Genomic DNA, 17,751 nt, shown 5'->3' with positions numbered 1-17,751 from the left:
GCTGTCATATTCTGGTTTATAATACATAGGCATGACAAAAATTCAACGACTAACATAATAATCAGATATAAGTCAGATATAAATACAAAGAAAGGTGAAGGCCTGCGCTATGCAGACAAAATGACCATGGTCATTATGATGTAGTATTTGATGTATTAACATGTATTCAGCATTTTTATGTTGTTTATGTTTTAGCTATTTTATACACGGTATGATGCTTCTACTTATATTTTACATGCTCCTCATTGTTTCTTTGTCAGTGTGTCTGCGATGACAGCCACATGCCTCTGAGTGACTTGTTAAAAAGCGTGTTTGTTCCTCCGGAAGGAGCTAAAGGTGTGCGTTGCGTATTTCGGCCGCTAGAGGGCGACATCGTCCCGTCACGCTGTTAGACCTCGGAAGTTGTGAGAGCGTGCTCACAAACACTACCACAACAATGAAGGCTATCGTTCAAAGGGTCACCAAGGCGAGTGTCACAGGTAAGCGCCTGTTTTGAACCGAGCGAAGCTGCCACGCTTGGACGCCTTTACACCAGAGCTAATAGCTATCGTGCATAGACGTCGCTGACCACGCATTTTAGCTAACCGAGTTAGCATTAGCACTGCAAGCGAAACGAAAGAGGCTCCAGAGAGAGCTAGGCGTGTCTCTGACGGTCAAAGTCTGACCGGGGTCCAGACACAGGACTGCTGGCGGGGCGTTCAAGCTCGGAGGAAAGCAGCGAAGGTTATTTCACCGCTCCAATGATAAACGTGTCCTCTGGATGTCCGTGGCACTGACAGCTGACTGACAGTCCTGACTGCTGGCTCCTTTCACCGCGCACAGTGATGTCATTCAGTCTGTCACCTGTCAGTCTCGGCTGCTCGTCACTCAGTGACCACAGTCCCCGCTCACTCAACCTTTCCCTCTTTTCCTGCAGTGGGAGAAGAGCAGATCAGTTCCATAGGCCGAGGACTGTGTATACTGCTGGGTATATCAGTGGAGGACACCCAGAGGGATGCCGACTACATGTGAGTGTGTGTGTGTGTGTGTGTGTGGGAGGGAGGGACGTTCAGAGGCCGAACTCTGAATGGATCTTGAATCTGAAATGCTTAAGATATGTCCATGGCAACCTGCCAACAGCATCTCCAATCCAGAGTTTGCCCACCAGAGACCACTGACAAGTTCATCTGCAACTATAAAATGTTCCAACTTGGGCACAATCCTCAAAAGCATTCGTTATGTTGAAGGTTTATGTGGGGGAAAATGGTTGGTTGGCATCACCTCTAACATCCTGTATTGGGTGGGCTATGGTCTCCACCATTAAAGGGTCGTACCACCATGTATGGTGTGCATAAGGGAGTTTTTGCATGTTTTAACCCTGTTAACAGGTTTTACATCCGAGGCACTAAGGGGTCTTTAGTGACCGTAGATGTTTCTACATTTAGAAACTTGTGCGTTGTGGGTAATTTAGAAGTTGATTTCAGTGTCTTTCGACTTCATATGTTTAAATTTGTGAATTTTCAGCCTTCAGCCACACTACTGTTTTTTTTTTTTTTTTAACATATTTGAATGTATTCGTTTACTGTTCCAGGCAGCTATTTGCTTCCATTAATGTCTGCACAGCATGAAAGTCACACTGAAAATCTTAGACTGTATAGTATGCATTAAAAATGATCAGCAAAGATGTAACGTATACATGACACAGGCTACGTCTTACAATCATAATCTGCATTACCACAACAATACTGCATCTCTGGCCAGCAATGTAGACAGCTAAGTCCTTGTTGTGATGGATTACATATCTCATAACTGTGTTTCAGCGTACGCAAGATCCTGAACCTGCGTCTGTTTGAAGATGAGAACGGACGAGCATGGACCAAAAGTGTGATGGACAGGGACTTTGAGGTACTGTGTGTGAGCCAGTTCACACTGCAGTGTATACTGAAAGGCAACAAGCCAGACTTCCACTTAGCCATGCCTGCAGAGCTGGCCCAGCCCTTCTACAACAGCATCCTGGAGAGCATGAGGAGTGCCTACAAGCCGGAGCTCATTAAGGGTGGGTGCACAGCCGTCTTTACCGTCCCACTTTACATAGTCTTACAGTGGTGTGTGCCTGCTGCTCTTGGACCTCAGAGGAGAGCAGATAAAACACTAAGTTCTTGCTTTTCTTTCCAGATTTTGTAAAATCAATTGAATAATTTTCCAATTTTTGCAGCCCTGGTCAGATATTGACTAGCTGATGGATGGATTTTGTTAAAATGCATTTTGAAAACAGCAAAAATGAAAAAGATCATCGTGAAAACTGTGGAGGCTCAAATGAGAGGCCAGTTTCCAGGAGGTTTGAGGAAAAAACAGCTAAAAACACTGGGTTGTTCACAGCTACTTGTCTCCGAGCTAATTAAAAACAAAAGTGTCGAGGGTCACCGTTATGGCCACTCACTGATACGTTTGGATCACTGCCCTGTCCCCCCTGCTATTTGACTGCCTGTATTTCCATCGTAAGGTTGTGGCTTTTTTGGGGGTGGGAGGTGTGGATTATCGGTGCAGTGACGGTGGCGCTGAATTGGGTCAGCCCACCGGGGAGCAGGTGCAGAGAACACCTTGTCCCAGCAAGGGAGGCATAAGGCTTCCTAATTAGTCCCCCCCCCCCCCCAGAGAGGAAATGTGATGATGCAGCACTTTTTCACCGCGGCCCACAGCTTCATTGTGCAGATGGTGTCATTAATCTCGCAGACCCAGAGGAAGAAAGGAGAACATTTAAGTTGAAACTTCCTGTCCTCCTACACCCCCTTCATCTTTTGTCCCCAATGTCTCAAGGCTCCACATTATCCTGCTAAGATGGACTGCCAATGACAAACACATTCCACTTGTGTTTACTGCCCATTAGGAGGTGGTGTCTTTTGGGATGTACTGGGCTACTTAGATTTAGTAAACTGTGGGCTAACTGTGGCAGTGATGCTAACAGATGACATTTGAATGTATTTTATCTTTGTCTATGTCTCATTCTTGATGACTTGTGAGATGTGTCTCTGCGTTGTCTTCTGTTTCCAGACGGGAAGTTTGCGGCCTACATGCAGGTCCAAATTCAAAACGATGGCCCTGTAACCATTGAGCTGACGTCACCTCCTGGTCCCACAGACCCTAAGCAGGTACGTAACTGAGCATGAAGCTTTGGACAAAGTAGTTTGACAAAAAGAAAACTGAACTCATTGTTCACTTATTAGGTCTTTACTGGAGTTTTCAACTATTCCATGGTCTTACATCAGTGGATGTTGTTTCCTCAGCTGTCGTGGCTCAGCTGACAGATAGAACTGCAGGTCCAGTGTGCAGGATTTAGACAGAAATGGAATATTATGCACATGAGTATGTTGTCATTAGTGTAGATTTATCAGTGTTTTTGTTACCTCAGAATGAGCTCAGAATATCTACAGAGGGAGCGTCTCCTTTCCCACAGACTCTGCCGTGTTTCACCATCATTTTTCTACAGTAGCCCAAAATAGACAAACCAAACACTGACTCTAAAGAGGGCATTTTTAGTGGCCACTCTATGAGAGGATGAGGTAAGGGATATTCAGCTGGTTGCAGTCTGCAAACTCACTGCTAGATGCCACTACACACTGCTCTAAAAAGCTTGGAAACAGACCTTAAAGTAAGATTTGTTTTGTCTAAGATATATTTTTTATACTGAGAGCAACAAGTCACACACATATCCAAAGTGAATATGTAAAATGAACTTTGGTTCTCAAACTGCTGCTGTACTGCTGGACTCAAAACAAACGCAAAACAAACAACCAAACACACAGAAATCCTGAATTAGGTGCATCTCTCTACCCACCTTGGATTCATGCATGAGGTGTCATTCCTCTCTTCAATGGCTCATTTTAGTTCTCTTCATGAACCACTAGGTGGCGATATTTCCTCTTCTTTCGTGTGCAGCCTCCCGCATGTTACATGTAGGGCAGAGTTTTTGTTAAATCACAGTAATGATTTGAGTCAGAAACATGATTTGTCCAAAGACCAAACTTTTGAACCTTTGTGAATATAACAGTAACTTTTAAACTGTAAACTTTACTGGAAGTAAAATTAATATTCATAGCAAACAACAACACAAATACATCAAATACGTATTTCTAATGAGATTTTCAACAAATGACACTCAAAAATATCGGAACATATGGAGCCCATAAAACAGTTATCAGAACTACGAGAAGCATGAAATGAGGTCGTGTGTGGTGTAGGAAACGTGTTACGATCATTAAGGCTGCACTCATCAGTGGTTTTTATGTGAACAGTGAATCAGAATACTGTGGAACGTGAAACAGTGTCACTCAAACCCACAGAGGCTTGTCGTAAACTCTGCACTTTCCCTCAGCTCAAATTTCTTTTTAGGTCATTGTTTTGGTTTTAAGGCCCCAAAAACTCTGCTCCAATCAGCTTTGTTTACAGCTGCAGGAATCAGCTGTTTTCAGCACAAAACCTCTGATAAACTACCTGCCCAACACCAAAAACCAGACAAAGTTTGTGACTGTCTGGTGAACAGTGGAGCATGTGGACATTTTTTCAGTTTGTGGACACTGAAACAGAGATAAAAGGAAGGCAAACATTGGACTTGGACTGGAATTGGATTTGTAAGGTGGCCAGAGGCTCCAAATAAATGCTAATGTTGTTCTGTGTCCGCTGGCCGTGTAAATAGGCTGAATGTTCACCATAATGACTGTGTAAGGTGACAGTTTGTCAGTGCTGTGCTTTCAGTTGCACAGTAAAGACATTTTTGGTGGTTAAAAAAGCCGGTCACTGATGACCAGTTCATTTTTATGAATGTTTCCTTCATTTAACTGCATTCAGTCTGTTCAGTTGTGTATATAGAGGAAAGTTTTCCAGCCATTTGCAGTCTGTCACCACAAACATATCGTGCTGCATGTTGTCTTAGAAACAAGCTAAATGCTGATTAAGGATAATCATTTTTGGACATTTTGACAAAGAGAATGTAAAAAAGCCGAACAGTAACCATCATGTCCTTGCCAAGATCACCGTCTGCCATTGCCACCTCTTCCATAGCCTTGTGGAGTGGAACTGATTCTCACTCACTCCTCCCCATGGCGAAGCTGAAAGTACACGCTATTTGGCTTACCCGTGTGTGTGTGTGTGTGTGTGTGTGTGTGTGCACGCACGCCAATGTATTGCCCACATTTACCCACATTATGGGGACATAAATCTGTTTGCACAGTCACATTGTGAGGACTCAAATTGCAGGTCCCTGTAATGTAAATCATTAAATTATAGGGTGAAGACTGGGGTTAAGCTTAGGTTTAGGTTTAGGTTAGGGTTTGGGTTTGGCAGTTAGTTGTAATGGTTAAGGTTAGTGTAAGGGGCAAGAGAATGCATTATGTCAATGAGGGTCCTCAAAAGTATAGAAGTATGAGAGAGAGTGTGTGTGACTGGGTGTTTTGTGTGGGCTGCAGATGATCTGCGGTACACATGCACAGGCTTTGGGAAGCTCTCTGTTGCCACCTCATGCTCACCCTCTGCAGTACCTGTTCCTGTGGGAGCTGACCAGGCCTGCTCCCAGCATCCTGTTCTCTGTTCACTTCAGTATGCTGTCTGTCAAACCAGGATTGCTCCTTCGAAATGGCGTTTTCTAAAATCTACAACTGTGGACTGAGATCAGAAAGGGTTAATATCTCATCATCTACAGAACATACTGTAAGGCAGGTGTGACTTCTTGATGGCTTTGTATGTGCAGTTTTCTGGGAGAAAGGACATCTGTCGTGCTGAAATAAATAGTTGTTAGATAGATGAGCTGATTGGTGTCATCTTTGGTTCTGAGAACTTGTGATGGACAGGGCTGAGTATAGAACTTGAGTCTGTTTTTAGTACTGACCAAAGTATGACAAGAGCAGAATGATTTTGATGATTTAAGCAAAGCTTTGCCAGTGTGGAAAACAGTTTTATTGAGGCACAGTTCTTCTATGTTAGTGTTTCGACAACATGTTACATTGTAAAATTTGCTTTCTTTTACTTAATGGTTTGGTCGAAAAATGTTTTCCTTTCTCAAAAAGACAAGGAAACAAGACTAAAACTACAGCCATGTTCACGGCACCATAAGGCTGTACTTGGGAACAGAAACGCTTTGAGCTAAATGCTAACGTCAGTATGCTAACATGCCTGCTGTTACAAAGCCAACTTTGCTGATGTTGAACAGGCAATTTTTGCTGTGTGCATCATTAACATGATACCATTCCAGTGTTTGCATATTAACTCTAAACACAAAGTCCATCTGAGGCTGATGGGAATATCAGTAGTTTGTAGCTATTTGGTCGTAAACCAGTACGACCAGTAATGGGCAGGTTGGAATTATGACCAGATGATGGCACTGCATGAATTATTGAGGGATCACCAAAACCATTCAAATACATCCTCTATGGACCTTGGTTATCTGTATCAACTTTCATAGAAAACCATCTAAAAGTTGTTGAGACATTTCACTCAAGACCACAAATGCCAACGTCGTGGTGGTGCTAGAGGAACAGTCAGGGGATCCTCAGTCACTAGGCTTCATCCTCTGATCTAGATAGTTAAAACAGGAAGAAAAAAAAACTATACAGAAGAATAAAGACACAAACACTATGCAGAAAGACAGTGGTCAAACAGACAAACTGTAACTACAGTAAAAACTACAGGTTAGTGCTTGGAATCAGTGAGTTTTAACAGCTTCTTAAAACTATTGACTGATTCTGCATTTTTTTTTTTAAACTAAAGGAAAATGTTGGGATGCATCCTCTGAAACCATCAGCAGTGGAGAGTTTACTGAGGTCATTCAAATTGAAAGAGAAGTATAGCTGGGTGTAGTCCACAACAGTGATAAGAAATACCCTTGAGTCAACTAATTAAGAGACCAAGGGGGAGCGCGTACGGGGAGAACAGAACAGGACCAAGGATTGAACCCTGGGGTACACCGCATGTTAGCCGAGACGGTGAAGAGACATAATGATCAACAGCCACAAAAAACCTCCTGTTTTTTTGCCAATGCAAAGGTCTACGACCCACTGAAAACAGTTGAGAATCACTGTTTTAGACCTTATGTCAGTGACCTTATCCACAAAGAATGATAAAAAAACATTTCACAGTCAACACCAGAGAAGACCAATCTATGCTGCAAGCAGGATTAAAAAGTACTATTCTGGTATCAAGTATCAAAACACCCAGCCCTAGTACGCCATATTTTTAATCTGTTTTTTACATTTTTTAAGTTAAATAATCAGGTAGTTGAAAAAAAGATTTTTTGTGCTGCGCCCCCTCCCTCTCCTATGTTAGACTCAGCTGGCACACAGCTCTCCTGCTACACTGACAGTGGACTCCAGCACAAGTTAGACTTCATACTTTAGATTTAACTGAACTATTTGTTTGAGAAGTATCACCGCTAATAACAGAGTTAAACTAAACTGCAGTAAAGGTAAATGGCAGCTGTGCATATCTCTCTACGTAAAGCACCAGTTGTATACAGCTGTTTACTAAATAGCTACATTTCTATAGCATTAAACAAAGCAGTACAAAGCAGAAGCTAAGTAATGAGGATATTAAACTGTGCAAACAGAACACAGATACTTCCTAACCTCTCAGTAACAGGGATACACCTCTCTCAGCCTCTTATTCCAGCCATTTGAAAGAAGTTCATATATCCGTCTTCCTGAATTGATTCTGGTCACTTCCGTGGAACCCAGCCAACATCCTTATGCTTTGGCTTCGGGCCGGCTTTGGCTGCTCTCCCCTGGTGGCCTTGGTTGTGAGCCCAAAGGGAGGGATATTAAGCAGTCCTCAGAATTTTAATCTTGTCTGTTTGGGATGTTTTGCTGTGGGGGCCGAGGAGCCAAAGCCAAGGCTGAACATGTGGGATAAAAGGCCAGCCAATAGGCTAAGCTTGGCACGGGGAGGAAATGAAGCAACAGCCAACAGACACTGTCCCTTTCTTTCCATGAATCAGGGATTTAGTCCACTGCAGGGTCAAGCGGACAGCAAACAATGGTGTTATCCAGAGCAATGAAAATCATCCTGTTTGGATGTTCTCTTTGGGATGCTGAACGGCTGCGATCAATGACTGAGGGGTCCTGAGTTTTTCCGTTTGTTCACCTGACTGTGCACTTTGTTTTTGGGTGTGGGCTGAAACCCAGAATACACAGGAAGTATATATATGTTTGATCATGTTGGGTCAGGTTTTGGGTTGCAAAGCAGAGGTTTGTGTTTGGATGTGGCCTTAACATCAGAGTTTGAGATGTTGTCTGCTTGCTCACTGGGTCCAGTTTGTGTTCAGATATGTGTCTCTTGGGTTTTACGTACCAGATGTTATATCATCAACAAAGGCAGTAGGCCTGGTTTGATACTACAGCATGTTAATGGGTTCAAATGGGAATAACACTGAATTTTTTGTGCTCTTTGAATAATGTAATGTCTTATGCAATGCTTTGGATTTTTAAGATGACATTTAGTTCATAAATATTTACCCAGCAGTCATAAAAGTTTTAGCATCTGTGTTTACAGGCCTTTTTCAGATGAGGGGTAGCATACCTACTTCATCATAACTGTTGTGCTGTTTTATGGACCGTGAAGAATAAAGGAAAAAAGAAGCAGGAGTGGGTTTGATTGGAGTAGCGACTCGTCGCACTAAGTGCCACTGTTTTGGCTGTTTTGGAGTGTGCGAGAGCCAGTGCATGCAGCCACAACAATAGCCTCATTGAAGTGATCATATGACAACCCAGAATAGCTCTGAATGAGGAGAGAATAGAAGTGGCCGTGTATCCACAAAGACAAGTCAGTGTGCAGTGCTGCTCTGTGGCGCTGACGTGTTTCTCCCTCTTTGTTTAATTAATTATACTAATTCGCATGCATGTTGGGGCCTTTGGGTGAATACTGAACATACTGCAAAGGTCATGATCTGCAAGTCATGATGCAGCACTTTCATGGTGTGTGCCTCAGCCCACTGAACCACCAGGAACCCTGGACTGATAAGGTTTCAGTGACAGTTCAGCCAAAGTTCAGCCATTTTTAATATATTTAAAAAGTTAACTTGTGTTCAAGAAAAGCCGAATACTTGCATACGAAAAACAGGATTGTCACACACTTATGTTTGAAGCCCCTAAAAACTGAAATATTTTTCAGAAACATGAAATATTCATGACTACAAAGGCAACAATTAGAGTTTAAGTTTGGAAAAAATACTCTTTAGGCATTTTTTATGAAGCGTTTAACAGTCAAAAACTTGCCTAATCTGATTGGGCAGGACTGTGTGGGCGTGGTTCATACAGAGGTTTGTGACATCACCTAGTACCAGCTGTGCCCTGCCCACCTCAACCAGGGAGAGCTTTGAGAAAAACACAAAAACATGCACTGGATAGCTCAGTAAAATAAACTAAACTGCTCTTTTGTACTTTGGCAGAAGACACTGGGCGTGTGTTGAACTCTATCTCTCAAAAGAAGATGTTAATTGACAAAAGAGGTTTCAGCGCTTTAAAGTCCTCTAGTGATGTAGTATTGCACTTCCATAAAGTTGAAGGACTTAAGAGAGACATTTTTTAAAGACGATGGTCAAAATCAAAACACCAGAGATAGAGATATCCAAACTTTTCCTCCCTTGCTTAATCCCACACTTCCCATAATACAACTTGATAGCTTCATTCATTAGACCTGTCCTGCCTGCCCACATTGTTCAAACTCCATGGTAATGGTGAACGTCAGCTCGCTGTTCAGGATCAAAGTTCTGTTTTTTTGAGGCTTACTGTTTTGCAAAGATAACACATAAAACTCACAGCTGGATGTGTCAAGTTCAGGCATGTTCTCCGGGCCAAAAAGACTTATTGAAGAAGCAGACAAGGCGAGTTGAATGTAGACTGGAGCGCTTTAGTAGCAGTCACGTCTATGGATTTTTCCTTTAACTCCTTTTTCCGCTGCAGAGGCACCTCAGTGTTCTTAAAGGCAATTTTAAGGCAGCATCACAGCTTTTCTCTTCCTCATTCATGGCTTTTGTCCTGGTCATCTCCTTTTACAGGTTCATATATGTTAAGGACGCAAGAATTGAAGTGTAGGATAAAGCTTTTTTTCTGAACCAAGCTTTCCTGTTTCTTGTGTTTCCTTAGCTGTCAAAGCAGGAGAAGCAGCAGCAGAGGAAAGAGAAGACACGCTCCAAGGGCCCCTCAGAGGCGAGCAGGGAGAAAGGCGCCCAGCGTCACAGACAGGACCCCAACGCCAGCAGTGGAGCTGAGGGTGATGTGTCGTCAGAGAGGGAGCCCTAAGTCAGCAGGGTGAGGGAGCCGAGGAGATGTGTACAAAAATACACACAAACACACGCAGTCAAATGTAACACATGCTTATACACACACCGAGTGTCTGCAGGACGTGTCTTTTATTTGACTGATTTCTTGTGTTATTCAACAGGTTAGAAAGGCGAATCTTCTCTTGAGCCTATTTTTTGAGCAACTGTAGATTTAGTTTGATTCATTTTATTTAATGATATTTAGGCACACATTCAGAGCTAATACAGAATACCAGGTACGTTGTTTTTACATTCCAGCAGCTTTACTAACCACAAGAGAATAATAATGTCTGTTTATACCCTTTCAGAGCTGCTCACCATTACCTTAATATGTTGTTGGCATTTTAAAATGTCGGTCTCATGTTTGGGAAAGTGCCAAAGTCACTTTTCCATTAAAGATGACCGTTTCAGTGGGTCAGCTTAAGTCTGAATTATATGTCTCACCCTTAATGAAAAGGCTTTAGATGCAGAGAGGTGTTAAATGTGCATAATATTTCCCCTCCTTACGCATGCAGTAAAAGTCTTTTGCTTAATTACTGTTTCTTATGCACTAAGAAAAAATATGTGGTGTTTTTTTTTTTGCCACTCGGGGGCAGTGCATCAAGCTGAAAACACATTATGAACATATTATTGCCTTATCAAGGAGATACAGGCAATGACTGAGCAAACTGTTGCCTATTGACGCATCCAGTCGACTCAGAACAACAAAAGCATTCATTTGATGTATGTTTGTGACCGCCTGAAGAACTGAAGTCCTCCATCCACTCTCCTTTTAGCTCTGTTTTCGTCTCTGCCAGCTCCTGAGAAAAAAAAAAAAGTTCTTAAAACTGCTAAATGCTTCACTATGTTCATCAGCTAGCTGTTAACTTTGTCTGTCTGCCATTTGGTGCTGGCTGTATCAGAGCTTTTGTGCTGAGAACAGCTGCCTGCTCTAGCTTGAACAGGGTTGGTGAGTGCGGTGAAAGTGTGTTAGCTGTGAGCCATAAAACCACAAAAAAAAAAAAAAAAAAAGATTTAAAAGATGCCGTAAAGCTCTGCAGAGCTGAGGGGAAATGCTGGCTGATAATTATCTGTGGCTTCATCACCATGAGCAACACCTTTTATATTACACATAGTATTTTTGCCATTATTAATTTAAATATCCAGCGTGTTCATTTAGATGAAAGAGTTACTCTGAATTTCTTCTTAAATTCAATGGCACATACTCTAAAAAGGACCTAAAAAGACAGTTTGACTCTGAAATTTGCAAAAACCCTGATAGATCTGAGCGCCTGAGTAAGAGACAATATTCAGTAAATGTATAGCTTGGACTTTTTGCAAGAGCTTGCACAGTTTTTTTTTTTTTGTTTTTTTGTATTTTGCTCTGTCAACAAATACAGTCGCCCTCAAAAGTAGTTCATCTCGCATTTGTATTAGTGTATTGTGTCAAGTACAATATGGTCGCTTTAAATGTGCAGTGAGAGGAAAAATGCCACTGTTCAGATTCAGCTGAGCATCTCCGTTTCATCTTCTTTTCCTTTTCCTGTCTGTGCCTGCTGTCTTTGTTATTGTTGACATTGCGGTTCAACTCAGCAACGCTCATGAGAGACAGACCTGCTTGTTTCTCATTCTGCGGTTCATATTGCGGGGGGGTGGGGGGGTGGGGGGGGGAGATGAGGGGTCGGGGTTGCTCTTATTTGCCTTCAGTATTTGTTTACTAGCACAAAAACAGAGGAGTTGTGGGAGAAAAGAGACGGGGAGGCATTGAGTCAGCGCCCTCCGTGTCCCTTCTGCTCTCCCTGCTGAGGCTGCTGCTGCTGGCTGTTGTGGCACAGCCCTCTCCCTGTGTGAACTCTGTGGCACCCACGCACATTAACAGATTCGCCGTCAAACTGGCACTGCAGCCACGCTTTAGCAGCAGCTATACTTCGTCCTCCTCTGTCCGCACGTGCTGAGACACATTGGTTCGTTAGTTACACGCAGAGAGTTAGGGTTAAGCCGGTCTGACACCATGCACATCTAAAATTCACCACTGATGCTGATGTTGCATTATGGTTGGTACAGTTTTGTCTGTTCTCTAACGCCTCCATAAACACACACACGCCCTGTCCCATGTGGGACCTTGTAAGCCTGTAGTCCTGTCTCATAGTCTTCTCCAGCAAGGGGCCCTGCACTGTAATCCCCAAGTGCATGTTGGGTAAATATGTGCCCCAAGACATGGAGGCTTCAGCACCTCGTTACATAAGGCCTTTTTGTCTGACAGAGAGCCAGAGCGAGGGAGATGGGAGGAAGAGGGGGAAATGAGACAGAATAAGACGGGGAAAAAAAAAGTCTGAGAAGTCGAGTTATTTGGTTTTTCATCTCTGGGTGTGCAGCAGGGGAGTGCACACACAGCACTTCTGGAAATGTGTGCACTGTGGTGGGAGGAGAGGTGGAAGAGGGAAATTTGGATGTAAGAGAGATGTCAGACAAGGGGCTTGCTTGCTTGCTTGGCTCTGTTGCTGCATATTTTAAAGAGGGAATTGGTGTTCCCGAGGTTTGCTTTGCATGACTTAAACATGAGCAGTGTGTGCTTTCCTCAGAATGAGTAATTTGTGACAGTCCTCCATTATCTCGTCTGGTCTTCTTACTTCTTGTCTGCAATGTTCTGATTTTGATAGAAACAGCTTACATGTAGGTTTCTGCTGCTTGTCAGGATGTCGTGAGCAATTTCTAGCCCACATTGTAAATTGCTGTTTGCGAATCACCTATCACCTGTCAGAGATGTACTCAGAGAGTAGAAGTAACTTCCATTTTGAAATTTTTATACGGCTGCTTTCACAATGTGGTGCCTTTTTATATTTGATGAAAGCTACAGTCACACTCGTTGTTTGTGTAAGTCTGCTGATAAATTGCCAATGAAGTGGTAATTCCAGTTTCCCTTTCCCACTTTTTGTTACTGAATTTGTGCCTGTTCAACTAAAATGGCTCTGGATAAAGGCAATCTTTCTTTCAGCAACACTAATCCCCATTTTTAGTATTTAGCTATGGATCAAATGACTGTGGTTTCATTACTATCAATGACAACTTTCACATTACACACAGAGGATTACCACCAAACCCCTCAGCTATGTGGCCTGTTTTAATGCTCTTTCAGCCCATTGTCTTGATTTTCTGGCCCACAACTTTGCTCACAGAAAGAGAGAAACCAAAAGGAAATGAATATTGGACTGAAGGCTAATGTTGCTGTCTGTTGGGGGTGTAAATAGGTTGCTAACTGCTACTGTTTGCAAACATGTTCGCCATAACAACTTTACAAGGTGCCAATATGTTGATGTGTTTTTCTCTTGTTCTGCTGCCCTCAAGTGGCCAAAAAAATCAATTAAAACAGGAATAAATTGGATATTTATGCTGTAAACTGAATTTTGATCAACAATAATACAAATGAGAAGAGCCTGACACCAAAATGACTTTTTTCTGTTTTTTCTCATGCAGATGTCGTACTGGGGACATGACGCTGAGCCCAGTTTCCTCAGGAAGGCCTTAATCCTCAGTGACTCTTACACCTGATCGTGGACTGTCCTCCTTCCTGTTCGGAATCAGCAGGATTCTCTCGGCCTGTCGCAGAACATCGTCCCCTTGCTGGTGTCCTTGGCTTCTCTCCTCCAGGATCACATTGGACTGGCTAGATGTAAACGAAGTAGCGAAGTCTAACTACAAGACGGTTTTCTAAGATTGATGAGGGGAAATTGAACAGGGGTGCATGGGAGGGGAACATAGGTGATACGGGATGGAGCAGGCATCGGCAGCATTGCGCTGTGTGGCCCACTAGCTTTCTCTTTCTGTCTTTTTACCACTGCCCGTCCTTCTATGTTTCTACCCGCATCTCGCTCTGTCTCTGTCTGTCTTTCTCTCTGAGTCTCCCTGCCTGTCTCACTCTCCGCCCGCTGTTCCCACTTAATCTCTGTTTCGAGACATGGCGCTGACCCTGAGGCTGCTCCAAGTCCCTGGCTTATCGTACAGGCACAAGAACATCAGGACAGTGAAAATGTAACAGCTTTACCATATTTATCGTACCAGTCACACCTCATGATTGGTATAGTTACATGTGTAGAATCTGATGTAGAAGGTGATTATACCTGTATGAATCTACTGTGGTTTAAGGTCCAGCTTTTCTACAGCACACACAGGTCTGTAAATGGACATGTCCCGTGCTGTCTTTTGAGAAACAAAAGGGAAAACTTATATCTTACAGCCGGACAGCAACCGCAATAAAACACACAATGCAGAAAAAGCCTCAGAGTTTGAGCACAACCCACATTAGCTTTTGGCTAATATATCTTTTTCCCTCTATAAGCATGGACCCATGTCTTGTGTTGCACCTTAGCTTGCTAAATTAGCTAATACACAAACATCCACCATGAGAAAAGTGCAATGCTAATGTTGGCTAGATGGCTAATTAGCTAGCTAATGTACAAACATACCTGCAAATTGGACAATTTAGATGCTAAATGGTGTGGTCCTTACTCTTCAATACCTTGGCTAATACTAGTGACAGACGTTGGTTGCCATGGTCTCTCTATGGTTGCTGGTCTGCCTGCTCAGCTGTCACCCACACCGACCCATCCGCCAAGGCTTGGAGGCTAAAGGAGCATTTCCTTTCAGCATTAAAAAGAATCTTAGGAATACATTTAAAAATCACTTTCACAGGATCCCTAACTCCAAAAACTGACAAACCAACTAATTGTGATTTCGGTTGGACCTTAAAATCCTAAAAGATGACCTGCATGTCTCCTAAACCTCGTTTAGTCTTCCCACCAGACAGGAAACGATCGTTTGACTGCAGGCAGGGATAGTGCCAAACTGCTCGCTTCAGCTATAGTCGATTTTACGTCTCGGATCAAGTAGCTTCGGCTGAGTGGCTACGAGTCAGTTTGTCTCAATTACATGTACTTTGCCTCTGTGGAGAGGGGCCAGCTGTGCTTCACTATCATTGAACGCTGACACCAGTATGGCTGGGCGGGCTCTGGCCTCTCAAAAATACATCTGGTATTTATTGTTTTTGATTACGACACTGTCCTGCTGTCCCTTGACAGATCTGAATGTACATTTTGTGGCCATTTTATAAAGATGTTAATAGAAAAAGTGATCCATGCTGTGTTTTCTGTGTGTTTTTCCGCTCTTTCATTCTGCTTGTTTCTGTGATGCAAAAGCAGGGATGCTTGTCCTTATTTCTCCTTTCAGCATCACCACCTGGCCTGTCTATACTGTCCCAACTCTTTAGCTTTTTTCTTTTTAGTTCAGCAAGCTATTCCTGGCCAACCATACCATATCCCCCACCCCCTTTCTATCTCCCTCCAATGGTGCTGAGCTGAGGTTTCTCCATGTTGTGGAGGAGAGGGAGAGGAGCTGCTGTAGCCCTGACTTGGGAGCTCTCAGAGAGGGAAGACATGACCCAAATATGTCTGCTAGCTAGCTAGCTTTAGTACTGCTTCAAATTGGGCTGGAACTGCGGCTCTCCTCTGCAATGACTGCATTGTGATCCCAATGCCAGACAGGTTTTACAGTAAGAGAGGAGGAAGCAGACTGTGGGGCCTTTGATTATTGATGTACTGTACCAAACAAATGAGAGGGCTGCAATTGATCACAGCTGGAACAGTGAGAACAGGGAGTGTTGAGTGGGACAGATGTTCAAAGTTTGTGGAATCACCTGTGTGTTTCGAACCAACGCGGCTGTTAGTGTGTGCGCGCGGACAGCCGAGCTGCAGGGCAGGGCAGTGGGAGTGGGCGCAGTGTCAGTCGGACATGGGAAAGTGGGTTAAATTCCAGGCATTCTCTTCCATCTGAAGCCACACTGTGTCTGGTTTGTCTTCTCTACAACTTATCTTACATCTTGTGTGTGTTTGTGAGAGTCCTTTGCCAAACCCACTGGCTATGGAAAAACAATTTAACTGGATTTAATTTGTTGCCCCCCTCCTCCTTCCTCTTCCCTCCTTCCCCTTGCGTTTTTCTTTTTTTTTTTTTTTCTTTTGTGTGCCTCTGAGAGGTTGGGAATTCATCTTGTTTGGTAACTCCATGCCCAGTCCGAGCTTGCTTTGAGTGAGACGGGCCAGGTTTCACGGCAGCTTTAAGGTCTCCAGTCATGTGTGGATTGGAGTGGAGCTTGGTTGCCATATGTGATGCTGAAAAATAGGCAGCGATCTTACTTTACTTGGGGGAAAATGTGTTTGGATTACATGGATTAAACGTGGATTATTTTTCTTCAAAAGATGTTTGGGCAACTCTCAGTCACACCTCTTGCTTTCCCTCCTTTTCTTGTCTTTTGTTCCATCCTCCAAAGGGTTAAAAAAGCACAATGAAACCAGTTGCCTAGAGCCCTAACCACTTTTTCCATTCTTGCTGGAAAGTTTCCAGTGCTATTTATATGAAACCTCAGGCCCGACAATCAAGAAACCCACTTGGCCAGGATAAAGTATTATCCATTATCCTTAAGTTCTGTTTCCCTCAAATCGTTACATAGAAAACACCAGGAATGGCAGACACACAGTCAAATCTATGGTCTATCTTTGGATGTTCAGTGAGTGAGCAGACAACACGTACAAGCAGGCACAAGTGAAATCAGTCCATATGACCTCACTACTATTGTGTAACCAAAGAAAATACTACATCTAATCTGTCTTGGGCTTGATGAGTGATTTGTCTTATTTCAAGACCAAATGTCAGAGGAGAAACAGAAACTGTCTGCTCGCCACGTTCACACAGAATGGCATTCACATCTGGCTGACGTATTGACATATTTTCGACTGATAACATTATTATTGTTATTATTTGTAGAGGATGTAGTTGGCTTGGAAGGCATCCGTGATGTTTGGCTGCTGCCCACAGAATTTGTGTGTGCTTAAATGGGTGAGTGGTACTAGTCCAAAACAACTAGGAAGGTTATTAGAGAGCCAGCACAGCTTCACAAACAAAACTTTGTGTTATTATTCAGCATTATATTATCAGTTTCCTTCGAGTACAGGCCGCTGAACTGTATATCAATAAAGGACATTCCCAGAAGAGGGCAGTGCATGGCACACATCTTTTTTTTTTTCTTTCACCTTAAGCAAACAACAGACAATTTCCAATTTTGATCTCGGCCTGACTTTCATTTCATTCAAACACTTTATTTTATAGAGCTTTTATGCCAAATACAAGGCAGACATGTAGAAATAAGAATTTAGATGAAGAGCCAAATCCAAACGTATCAATGAACACCTGTTTCCAATATGTTTCTGTGCTGAAGACGTCCTTTAATCTACTGAATTCATGCCTCATGTCTTTTTGCTGCCTTGTAAATATACTTTAAATGTGGTAAGTGTGGTTTTGTACCTGGACTGTAAGTACATTATTGGACTAGTTGTGAATTCAAAATAAAATGTATACATATGAAACTTTGCCAAAAATAAATAAATAAATAAATAAATAAATAAATACATATACTAAAGAATTGTACTTGCACCTAAAATATA

The 17,751-nt window shown here is 42.8% G+C and overlaps 1 protein-coding gene across 2 annotated transcripts; it reads left to right on the top strand.

Annotated features, from left to right (window-relative positions):
* The first annotated feature begins 367 nt into the window (after positions 1 to 367).
* dtd1 (D-aminoacyl-tRNA deacylase 1) lies at positions 368 to 17,714 on the top strand. Of its 2 annotated transcripts, none has more exons than XM_076729293.1 (6): positions 368 to 479; positions 917 to 1,007; positions 1,800 to 2,035; positions 3,031 to 3,128; positions 10,107 to 10,271; positions 13,736 to 17,714. In XM_076729293.1, the coding sequence occupies exons 1-5, from the start codon at positions 437 to 439 to the stop codon at positions 10,260 to 10,262; spliced, it is 624 nt and encodes a 207-aa protein (XP_076585408.1). In that variant the 5' UTR covers positions 368 to 436; the 3' UTR covers positions 10,263 to 10,271; positions 13,736 to 17,714. The 2 variants fall into 2 exon arrangements, with proteins under 2 accessions (XP_076585408.1, XP_076585409.1); XM_076729294.1 differs by having other exon boundaries at positions 10,107 to 10,292.
* The last annotated feature ends 37 nt before the right edge of the window (positions 17,715 to 17,751 follow it).

This window comes from Chaetodon auriga, chromosome 4 (genome assembly GCF_051107435.1).
Source record: "Chaetodon auriga isolate fChaAug3 chromosome 4, fChaAug3.hap1, whole genome shotgun sequence".
NCBI lineage: Eukaryota > Metazoa > Chordata > Actinopteri > Chaetodontiformes > Chaetodontidae > Chaetodon > Chaetodon auriga.
The sequence above is the reverse complement of the archived record's forward strand: the minus strand, read 5'-3'. Positions and strand labels throughout refer to the sequence as shown.

What these genes read in the sequence shown, in the direction of transcription:
- dtd1 (XM_076729293.1), top strand. Translation starts at nt 437, where the DNA reads ATGAAGGCTATCGTTCAAAGGGTCACCAAGGCGAGTGTCACAG. An exon ending in CACCAAGGCGAGTGTCACAG is followed by an intron (nt 480 to 916) that starts GTAAGCGCCTGT and finishes CTTTTCCTGCAG; the next exon opens with TGGGAGAAGAGCAGATCAGT. An exon ending in GTCCCACAGACCCTAAGCAG is followed by an intron (nt 3,129 to 10,106) that starts GTACGTAACTGA and finishes GTGTTTCCTTAG; the next exon opens with CTGTCAAAGCAGGAGAAGCA.